The 11,807-nt window shown below is 39.8% G+C and overlaps 1 protein-coding gene across 1 annotated transcript; it reads right to left on the bottom strand.

The window, feature by feature from the left end:
- Nucleotides 1-3,431: 3,431 nt before the first annotated feature.
- Nucleotides 3,432-9,581, bottom strand: LOC134494965 (nuclear transport factor 2-like). Its single transcript, XM_063300216.1, has 5 exons — nucleotides 9,296-9,581; nucleotides 5,195-5,311; nucleotides 4,237-4,308; nucleotides 3,948-4,046; nucleotides 3,432-3,610 (listed from the first exon to the last, which is right to left on the bottom strand). Exons 2-5 carry the CDS (start codon nucleotides 5,300-5,302, stop codon nucleotides 3,497-3,499), a joined length of 393 nt encoding a protein of 130 aa, XP_063156286.1. The 5' UTR covers nucleotides 5,303-5,311; nucleotides 9,296-9,581; the 3' UTR covers nucleotides 3,432-3,496.
- Between the last annotated feature and the right edge of the window lie 2,226 nt (nucleotides 9,582-11,807).

Consider the following 11,807-nt stretch of genomic DNA (forward strand, 5'->3'; position numbering starts at 1 on the left):
CAGCAAGAGCTGTGTCCTTCAGGCTGAACAACACAACAACTGCAGCCTGGGCTATCAGGCAGACACCGTCTCCTGTGTCTGGAAAGTTAGACAGTCCATACCATAGAGTCATAGAATCGTAGGGTTAGAAGGAACCTCTTCTAGTCCAACCCTCTGCCCAAGGCAGGAGTCCTCATACTATCTCGGACAAATGGTTGTCTAACCTCCAGCAATGGAGCACCCACAATTCTGGGAGGCAAGCTGTTCCACTGCTTAATAGTTCTTACTGTCAGGAAGTTCCTCATTTCCAGGTTGGATCTCCCACTGACAAGTTTCCACACAACTGTAGCCACTGGAAACATCGTTGTAGCTTCTAGATCAGTGTTTTTCAACCTTGGCAACTTTAAGATGTGTGGACCAACTCCCAGAATTCCCAGCCAGCATGTATTTTTTTGGAACGTCCCAAACTAGCTTTGTCAGTTACAGGGTATTTTGTTGTGCCTTTTTAAATTGGAGTTCCTTTGGTCTGCTAATCCCTAGCAACACTTTTCACTGTTAAACCAAGAGATTCAATGCTTTTTGGGGGGGATATCTCTGTGCTGAAGTCCCACTAACGAGGGACGATTCACTGAAGTCATTCAAGGAAGGACAACCACCTATAGCTTCAGTTTACCTTGTTTTTGAGATATGCAGGTATCTCATATACCTACGTATTAAGAGAATCTACAAATAGCACAGGTGAGTAAGTTCACTTGGGAGAGCAGTCCATTGGACAATCAGATATCCAAGCTGTAATCCTATAACACAATGCATCATTCACATTTGGGGAGGGGGTGCTCACCCTTTCTTCCATGCATTTGGCCAGTGTAGAAATGGCTCTAAATTTGGAACACTATCGGAGGATTTGGGCCAATCAGCGTAACAGTTGCGTATACTTGTTCCATGGCATGTATATAAATACAATGATACTGCCATTTCATATGCTAGTTGAATGTGGGGCTGACCAGCATATGCTTAAGTGGCAGGAGAAATATCTACTAAAATTAATACAGCTCTATTTTCAACCCATTTAGTGTTTTTATGTATGTCCCTATATTTATTAGGTGCAATTTCCCCTCAAGCATCTCATTTATCCTTCCATCCAACACTATCAAAAGCTCTCTAGTTTTCATCCTGCAGAATAGTTTCAGAACTGTCCCATCTCACTGCCTGATTATATAATAGAAATCAAAGAAACTGTTTATCTTTTTCTTGGAACCTGTATCTTTCCTTGGAATCATGGACTAGCAAGGGATAAGAGGCCTAGCACCAGCATTCACATCATTTTTGAGAAAATGTCATGGTAAACAAAGAAAACCTATTTATCTATTTTGGTGCCTTCAAGTCATTGTTGACTCCTGGCAACTGCCTGGACTAGTCCCTGAAGTTTTCATGGCAAGATTTTTCTGAAGTGGCTTGCCATTGCCTCTTTCCTAGGGCTGAGAGAAAGTGACTGGCCCAAGGTCACCCAGCTGGCTTTGTGCCTAAGGGGGGACTGGAACTCACGGTCTCCCATTTTGTAGCCTGATGCCTTACCCACTACACCAAACTGGCTCTAAGAAAACCTGCTAAACTGGAAGTTTCCCTTCTAGTTTTCAAACAAATCTTAACTTAGAATACTGTAGCTTTAGCTTCTGAATTTTCTGCAAAGGCAGTTTTCCCATATGCCTCCAGAGAAACTAGTTAAGGATAACGTGCCTCATTTTGTGGCTCAGTACAATACATGACAGACCACTCAAATCGTTTCAGTAAAGCACCTTTCTTCACTTGCTCCATGAAGCTGCGAGGCAGCCAAATATGTCACTTCCAAACCTTCCCAAGGCTGCTGGGGAAGCAAAGGAGCTGCTGCTTCTCTAGCTATCTCAGCAGCAGAGAAAGCTTCAATGAATCATCATCAAGGTTCTAAGGAGCTGCAGGTGCTTTGTGGCTTCATGGGGCAGGTCTGGAGGGGTACTTCAATGGAAAATGCCTCATCCAATGATTTGTATAATTCTAGTAGGAACCCAACTATTGTGGTTGGAAATCAGGATTTATGGTTTGGGAAGATATGTGAACTCAGCCACAGTTGGGTTAGAAGGCAGTGATCCATGATTCTCCCACTGAGGTCTAGAACAAGAGGGTGGCTAAGTAGGAAACTGACAGGCCAGGCCTACGCAGAGTAAATTGGCCAATGATATCTTGCCTTGCATGCTTAATAGCACATTGCTTCCTGATACAGGTTTTTTTCAGGACTGTTCTGAAGAGAAAAACCCCATTTAAAAAAAACACGCCTTTCCCCTTTTTTCTAAGCAAAGGGTACGTAATGCAATGTCTGAGTCATAGATTACAGTGAAGCAGAAGGCTGCATTTTGACCTCTGCAAGCATTTTGGGATGCTAGATGGTTCCTTTTAAATCCGATTTCAGAGACATGGATTGGAGTTCAGTTGCAGTGTTTAGATTTTAGTACAAAATTCCAGTTAAGTCTTCAGCAACCTCCTTTCAAAGAAACCAACCCTGAGTAAGAAATTACCTCACTTAACATCTCACTGCTAAGAAAACAAAGTACATTTAGCAACAGAATCACTACAAATTGAAAATATGCATGTTTATATTCTTATGATCAAAGTTTTTTCATAAGAGAAGGCATCCTACTTTAGAAACAGCATTCAACATTTTGTAATTTTTATGGGGTGAAAAACAGAATGGTGTAAAATTAAGGATTTTTTTTTTGGCCACATATTGCATCAAAGGGTTTTTGTTTAAATGCAAGGTATAGAAAGACACAGGTTGAAACAGGGAGCACTTAGCACAGTTTATATCACTTCTTTGTACCATTTTGACAGAATAACTACTTTACCTTGTAGCCTTTAGAACTAAATCAATATTGTGGATGGGAAGTTTTCATCTCAGCACACTTGTTGAAACTTGTAATATGGAAGGTACAACCACTGGTCATATCTTTTTCTTATGGTGATTTACAATATCAGTTTAATCAGCTCCACTTTTCAGTGGTTTGCTCTGTTGTGTCACTGATACTTTTATATGAATTAATATTTATATGTACATGGCTAACAGTACATTTGCAAATAGACGTGCATTACGTTTCCTGAACTAATATCACATTATTAAGAAATAATATGAAAATATTATTAAATTTGAATCATGTGAAAAAGGTATTTAGACATAGCAATTCTTCTTTTGAGTTCACTAACAGGACTGCATACAGATTATTTTGTTGCCAAACTGCCATTTGTATATGAAATCAATATTGTGTATCTCAACAAGTTTAATATACTTAAAATAGCCAAATTCCTTTAAAAATATTGAATGTTTTGTATTAAAGAATATCTAATCCTGCAACTATCTTAATTATTTCAATTAACAGGACATAAATGCTTTTCAGTTGCAGTTACAGAAAGAGAACAATTCGAACACATTTAAAATAAAAATTTATTTGATATATAAAAGGTGTAAAAGGCATGGCCAAGAGCTGAAATTTCAAGCAAAATTATACAGAGCCAACCTAAATATGTCATTAGAACAAACCCATTTGTCATTCATGTTTTTGAGAACAAACAGCTGGTGGAACCCCATTACTGGATCATCATCCACCTACATTGAGAGAAGACAAGCTTAATGTTAGTGGGTCAACTTATATATAAATAAAGCCCACACAGTAATTTAAGTATAGAAAAAATTAAGCAAATGCATGAATTTTTCAGGCTCACTGATTTCAAGAGAAATACATCCATGGGATGTAACACTTTTGATCTTTCATTTTTGATAGATCTAGTTTATTATATATTTTATATTGCATCTAATATACTTTGAGAAAAATACTACAAAACAGTAAAACACACTCTGGATGCCTTAATATTCCAGCTTTAATGTTAAGTCTTAGAAGCTTTGTACATTTCTTAACCAAAGGTAAAATAATCACGAATCTCACCTTCAGCTGGCCAACAACCATACTGAGGATACAATTGTCAGGAGCTGGCTGATGATCCTGGGATGTTATATTATGCTGAATGTTTTGGAAAGGAAGCCTCTGTTATCAAAAAGAAGACCATTAAATCCTTAGAAGATCTCACACACCAATAGTAAACGAGCAAGTCCATCAGGACTCTTTTCTGGCTTCTACAATAAGGAATGTTTTACAGGTAATTATTTAAAGTCACTGCATGGAACATTAAAGATAGCAAAATTAATTAATTATGGATCTTAATTATTTATCATACCATCAATTTTTCCATAATTGAAGCTTTTCCTTGGAACTGCTGACCTTCCCATGACAAACAGGAAGCATCTGTCTGCAAAAAAGGGACATGTTTCAGTAACTTGCATATTGAAATTATCAAGGAAAGCAAAATACACAAATGAATAATCTCAGGCCTAGACCCTGGCAAGAAATTCTCAGTGAATTATCCACCCACCCTACCAAGTCTTCTGCAATATCTTCTATGCACTGAACCTCAAAATGTTAAGATAAAAATGATCAGAGCCTGTCAGAGAAGGAGAGAAAAGAGGGGGCCAGAGAGAGAGGAAGGAGATACCAAACAAGAAAACAGAAGTTGTTGAAAAAGAAAAATATGTAGTACTATCCATTTTTGCCACTGGCACCATCCACTCATTGTTTCTCCCCCATTCATCAGTTGAAAGGCATTTCTTAAAAGATTGGCCCATGTGTCCCTCTCCAGAAAACAAAGATTGTCCACCCTGGTTTGCAGCTTAATCTCCATCTGTGCACACCTACAGTGTAAAAGGGAACAAAGATTGTGTGGCAGCATAAGGGACGCTGATCTAATATGGACAGAAAGCCATAAAAGGGATATGGATAAGGAGGAGTTGGATTTCAGTACAGACAGCCCAATCTCCCAGAGAGCCCAGTAAGAGCCCACCAGCTATGCCAATCCAAAACCTGTGAGTTGTAAATACATAGCCTGAATTGCCTATCGAGAACAAGCTTCCAATCTTCTGCTCGGGCCAGCATGAAACAAAAGAGCTTAAAGCGAGGTGGCTAGTTATCTTCCTGCTTGAAACTGCTGCTTGAAACTCCTCAATTAATGGCCTGGGTGGGAATTAGGCCTTTGAACTACAACTTTTCCTGCTTCAGTAGAAACGAACTCTCAAGCCAATAATCCATTCATTGCATCAACAGGATAATCACAGTTTGAGCAAAGATATGTTGATACATACATAAAGGGCACCTAATTGTTCCCTACTGGTAACACTGGTATCAAACTGTTGATAATATAGCTGTACAAAACTTGTTCCAATTTGCTCCCAAATAGGTCTTTCTGCCATTTGACACACCTGTAAAGAGAAAAAAAATGGCATTCTTCATTACTAAAATGGAAATAGCAGTTGAAAACCTAGCAAGGTAAGCTCACCTACGTAAAACCAAGTCTGGCAGTATAAATGTACTAAAACATCTTTCAATCATACTGAAATTAAATGAGAGAATATATAGAACTCTACAAAATTCGAATCACTCATATATGTACTCAAATTTAGAAGTTACATATATGTCAACTCTTCTAACTCACTCATTCACTCTTTCCTGTTGATTTTATTTTGTTCCTAACCAAGAACCTGAAAATTGATTGTTTTAACTCTGGATTAGTAATACACCTAAAGTCATACAGTAAAGTCAGAGGCTGGGTTTGTGCATCCACTGTCCTAAGTGCATAAACATATGTATACGTTTTCACCCAGAGCTTTTGGTGAAAATCTTCAGTATTTATTGTTTTGATTTTTCATGCTTACATTCCTTGCTTTTTAAAATGGCATTTGTTACATCATTAATTAACCACCCAGAAATGTTAAAGAAGTGGCAGCATATAAATTGTCTAGATAAAGCATTATGTCCTGTTTGGTTTTGCTTAACATGTGAGCCCACCACTGCAATCTGTAAATGATACTTTATGGCTACTGGCAAAGGTGAGCAATATTTTCAGGTCCTAGATGCCCTTCTTCTATTTTTTTCAGTACTCTCAGATTTCAGTCATGTTTAGTTTTATTTAATTTTGGGACAGTGCAACAGGTGGTATTTTATGATGTATTCGATTCCTTGGCTCTGCTCTACTGCTGACCCTTGTAGGCTAAAATCCTATGCATCACATAGGGAATCTGGAGTTCAAACATCTGCAAAAGATGGTTGTCAAGACTTTTCCAGAAGACTTCCATTAAGGGCAAGTCTGCCTTCTCCCAACTAACTGATTCTACTGTCACAATATCCTTAATGTCAAGACATTTCTCCAAATATTCAATCAAAAGCTAATATCCTATCTTTTGTCCAATAGATATACTTCCCCCCAAGAGCTGCCTGCTTTCCTCTATAAAAGAGCATTTCAAGTATCTGAAGAAGGCTATTGTAACTGTAGTGAAAATGCAGCAACATTAGTACATAAGTGATAAATTTTCCAACCTGGACCCACTTTATTAATGTTATTGTTCTTGTTTTATTCTCTTTGTTATTGCTATCTTTGATCATATTAATAAAGTTTAATTTGAAGAATCCTATCACAGGCCCTCAATAGTTGCCCAATATATACAATTTTATAGATGAACAGTAATTTAAGTCTCCTAAGAGAGTCACTGTGGTGTAGTGGTTAAGGCACCAGGCTAGAAACCAGGAGACTGTGAGTTCTAGTCCCTCCTTAGGCACAAAGCCAGATGGGTGACCTTGGGCCACTCACTCTCTTAGCCCTAGGAAAAACCTTGCCAAGAAAACTGCAGGGACTTGTCCAGGCAGTCACCAGGAGTCAACAATGACTTGAAGGCACCAAAATAGATAATAGATTTTCTTCATTTACCATGACATGTTTTTGGATATAATATTATGTTGGAGCAATGGGAGAACATGTGGAATAAAGGTCTGAAATTTACTTTGAATTATAATTTAAAAGAGAACTTTTATAAAATGACGTACCATTGGTATTTAACTCTCGATAAGTTGTCAAAAATGTATAAGGGGGTAACAAACGTTTGCTGGAATGTTCTCTGGGTGAAGGAACTTTCTATCATCTTTGGTGGACTTGTGAGATGGCCAAAAAATTTTGGGATCAAATATGTGTTAATATTCAAAAGATTCTTAAAGTGGACTTACAGAAGAAACCAGAACTGTTTCTCTTGGGATTCATGGATAAACAGCTTGAGAAACAGCATGGGACTTTTTATACATGATAACAGCAACAAGACTTTCATATGCACAAAGATGGAAAGACCCACAAATTCCCACAGTGGAAGAACTGATGGTCAGATTAATGGAATTGGCTCAAATGGTGAAGTTAACAGCATTGATAAGAGAAAATACGTCTGGATTTTCTCTATTGGCAACCACTTTTGGATTATTTGCTTGTGTCTGAAAAAAATGAAGTTTTGATTTTGGGGTTTGATGATTAAATGGATTGATTTTATAGAAATAATGTTACTAAGGCTTAATTAATGGTAAGAGATTATATCTGTATAATACGCATTTATCTCTCTATTGGAGAAGGTTGGAAGTAACTTTTTCTGTTTTCTACCTAATTTTACACTTTAATCGTTTTTCTTTTTTCTTTAGTTCTGCATTCTATCTTATCTATATTCAACATTTTGTATTTTAACTATACTTTGAAAATCTATAATAAAGTTCTTTTAAAAAAAGAAATGACGTGAATCCTGATGCAGTCTACAAGAATCAGACACAATTTAACGGATTAAAAAAAAAGTCTCCTATATTAAAACCCTATACATCAGCCACCAAATAATACTCTAGAATTACAGCACTTGATATATAATCTCTTCTCTTAAAATATCTAAATGTGAAAGCTAGAGGCTATTGAAAATCAGTTTAGAAAAACACACATGAACAATTCCAGTCCCATCCCATCTTTAAAATGTATGCAGCTGGACCAATTTAACCATAAGCAAGACCATCAGTGTTTCATGAGGCTCATGTTATTAGAATTAGTTTCTTGGAAGTAAATTCCAACAGCATGCAAGCATGCTTAAAATTACAGCAATGGCAGCATTCCTATGAATGCCTATGGGTAAATCCCATGCAACACAGGAGGATTTAATACTAAATAAACGTGCACAGAAGGGTAAAGCTGCAGATCCATGGGCCTTTCGAGTCTCACCGACTGGATTCACAGTCACATAAAATAGCTGGTTTGGTTTTGGCTTGGCCATGTTGTATGAACAGAGATAAAGGGATTTAACGAACTTGCTTTAGGTGCACCATGTGAACCCCGTGTATAAACTTGAGAAGTAATTCCCAGTGAACGCAATAGGTCAGATCTTAGTTAATAATCAAAAATACAACCAGCATAATCTACACATTCATTTGTTAAGGGGTTTTCTGTTAGCCTGATGCTTCGCCTCCGCCCCATGCTTCCTCCAAGAACAGTCACTTTTCAGTTAAGCCTGAAAATATACACTACCCGTGAACTTTCGAGTTAGCTACTGTACTTCCTGGCAGCGCTATCTCCATTCTCTGAATGCCGGGGAGCCATGCCTCCTCTTCTGAAAGCAATGAGTTGCACCCCCGGATCGCCCTGGAGCTCTTTCAGTGGGGGCGCTGCTCTGGCGCAGGCGGAAGCGCTTTGGGGAAGACGCGTTCCAGCTGCGAAAGGCAACCGAACTCATTCGCGCCTAGAAAAATACTGCAAGGACTAGGGAACGTTTAAAGCAGTGTTTCTCAAACTTGGCCACTTCAACATGTGTGGACTTCAACTCCCAGAATTCCCCAGCCAGGGAATTCTGGGAATTGAAGTCCATACATCTTAAAGTGGCAAGTTTGAGGAACACTGCTTTAAAGCTTCCAAAGTCAGGGCAGACAATAGTCCTTTTTTCGGTTGCTGCTTTGTGTCAAGCCACACAGACTTTTCCAAGCTATGCAGATCTCTCCTAACCCCGCAGACACCCCGTTGCTGCCGTTTGCGCGCCAGCCTCTCCTGTTACCGCCAAACTTGGTCGGTCGCTGGCACGTTGTAGACCCTGCGCCTAAAGCCTCCAGCTCCAATCCCCTTTTATCCTCACCATATCGCTAGCACCCTGTAGAAGGAGGGCTGGGGAATGGGACGCCTCCCTTGGATTTGGGGGAAAGGATTCAGCCACGGAGTGCACCGAATCGGCGGGGATGCGCCAGGGATCTTTCAGAATTTCGAGCGCGCAGCAGGGCATGAAAAGCACGTGAGATCGGAATGCCTGCTGCCGTTGTCGCCGCCCCCACCCCCACTCCCACTCCCACTGTATATGGCTGCGATGAGGAAGATACGGAAGCTCACAGTCACGTTAGGAGATGCAACTCACACGAAGAGGAGTTCTCTGATAATCGAGCGCCACAAGTTGCGCAAACAACTTTTCTTCCAGGCTCCCGCAGTTTATCAGCCTATCTGCCCATCAAATGCCTTGCTCAACAGCGTTAACGCTCGACAACCAACAGGTGGCGTCCCGGGCAAGCGGTAGAAATCGAATACGTCACAGCTTCTTCATCCAATGGTGGCCTGACCGCCGGCTCTTAAAAAGTACTTCGGAGGCGGTGCGGTTCCATTTGATTTCTGAGTCTATCTCGGGTGTAGCCAGAATGGTTGCCGCAGTAATAAATTAAATATCAGTTTTATAATCTGTAAGATCGATTGAATTCAGTCGAGCATGTGAAATAGATAGGATCGCTTGGTTTGCAGATAAAAAACGTTACTTAATAATTAATGTCATTTTTGGAGGAGATAAAATTGGGATATAAGAACGTATTTTTGGATGCTAACACATCAGACAACCGAGACTTGGAATAATGACGCTGATGTCAAGGTTGAGAAACACTGCTCTAGGTAATAACTTGAGTGCTGGCAACTTTTCTCATCCGTAGCAAATGAGGCTCAGTAGATAACAGGCTCTTTCCAGGTTTTCCTGGAAAACTTCCTTCCAAGAATTCAGTGGCTGCATTTTTTTCTGAAGCGCATCCTCTATAGAGGGTTGTGTTGTTGTTTTTCCTAATATCAGATTACACTTTTCAGTATGAGGTACATTTTCCCTGGACAAATGCTGCACAATTTCCAATTTATTTATTGTCGAAGTTATCTGCCTTTCCCCTTAGATAATCTAGAGGAGCATATGTACTTTTAAAAATGCAAAAGCACCAAGAAATTGGTTGCATCTCTGTACTGCAGTGGGCAGGGCTAGACTAGATTATCTTCAAGACCCCATTTAACCCTTGCATTCTATGACTTCCAAGGTCATTGCTCTCTCATAACAGCCTCTACACAGGCAAAATCTCTTCACACACTTGGCAGCTTGTTGAAGATCACTGACACTAAAAGAAAGACTACAACTAGGAATATGTCTGGCTATCAGGAAACAGGAAGTAGGCAGTTATCTTCATTTCCTGCCACTGGGTGGTTCTGTGGTTAGTGCATGGAAGCTGATTTATTGGCTGGAGGCTAGATTCCTCTTGCTTGAAGGAGATTAGGTTCGCTCAGTACAATATCCTCTCTGGTCCTGGAACTCTGTGCCTCCTCAAGCTCATTTGACCACCACTGGTATTATGTCAAAGAGTAGGGGAGTAAAACAGCACAAGTGTGTGATTTTGCACTAAAAATCACAGTAAGCTCACTCAGGGCCACTCCTGATGCGGTTGCTTTTGATCACAAAAGTCTGTCCCCAAGTCTTGCAGAATTATCAGAGCTGCAGAACCACCAACACTGCAGAATTTTCATGTCTGCTACTTCTTATACAGCATCTGGTCTACATCTGGGAGAACGGCTAGAACTTTCCTTCTTGGAATCTCACTGGGCAAAGCAATCTTGCAGTAGCACAGTGGAAGATGGGCAATTTGTCATCTTACAGATTTTGCCCATTAGAGAACCACTAATGCCCAACACTGTAATGGTAAAAAGCCAAAGATATCTTCAAGTTGAGCTTGACTCCTAGTGTTTGCATGGACAGAGCCCTACAGCTTTCTGGGCAATATTATGGAGGTTGTTTGCCCTTCTCATTTTTAAAACACTTTTTTTATGCATGCCTTCAAGTAAGTCTGGACTCCTGATATACTTGTATGGACAAGTCCTTGTGGTTTTCTTAGCAACAGTTTCAGAAGTGGCTTGCTCTTGCCTGCTTCCTAGGGCTGAGAGTGAGTGACTGGCCCAAGGTCACCCAGCTAAGGCAGGACTAGAATTCACGGTCTGCTGGTTTCTAGCCTGGTGTCTTTAACCACTGTGCCAAATTGTCTACCCTGAAATCCAAGCATTCTTTGGTGATCTATCCAACTCTTAACATTTGACACTGCTTAGCCTGAAGTCTGCCATGCACACACAGTCTGCACAAGGTCTGCCAGGTGCTGCCACCGAAATGAAACATCCATTTGATGCTTAAATAATGCCCCAAACTATTGTATTTTGTTTTGCATTTTTGCAGTCATATACTAATAGATTGGGATACTTGGGCTAGACACTTCCTGCTGCTGTAGAGTATTTAGTCTGAAGGCCCTAGACGAGAACCCAATCATTAGCTCTTAACCAGAACACTCATTAAAAACTTAAAAGTAAGGCCTTCAAGAGGCAATAACACTGACAATGAAATTACAAATTATAATCTGCCTTGTGTACCTGATCTTTACGAGTTAACAGAGCTGACATAGTGCAGTAGTTGCCACTGCTTCAGGCATGGTATAAATTACACTTTTATTTGCAGTCCAAAAGAATTGGATTGCAAAGCAAGCAAATGCATGAACACACTTCTGATCTGGTTATGTCCCTTTTGAACCATTCCACCCTTGTGCAGAGAAAGCAGAGAAAAATAAATTATGGATTTTAATTTAATTTGGTAA

Source organism: Candoia aspera, chromosome 3, assembly GCF_035149785.1.
Source record: "Candoia aspera isolate rCanAsp1 chromosome 3, rCanAsp1.hap2, whole genome shotgun sequence".
In the NCBI taxonomy this organism is placed as follows: domain Eukaryota; kingdom Metazoa; phylum Chordata; class Lepidosauria; order Squamata; family Boidae; genus Candoia; species Candoia aspera.

Coding starts and splice junctions, on each gene's coding strand:
- LOC134494965 (XM_063300216.1), bottom strand. CDS start 5,302: ATGGCAGAAAGACCTATTTGGGAGCAAATTGGAACAAGTTTTGTACAG. Junction 4,047..4,236: donor CAATTATGGAAAAATTGATG/GTATGATAAATA, acceptor TTTTGATAACAG/AGGCTTCCTTTCCAAAACAT. Junction 3,611..3,947: donor TGGTTGTTGGCCAGCTGAAG/GTGAGATTCGTG, acceptor CTCTCAATGTAG/GTGGATGATGATCCAGTAAT.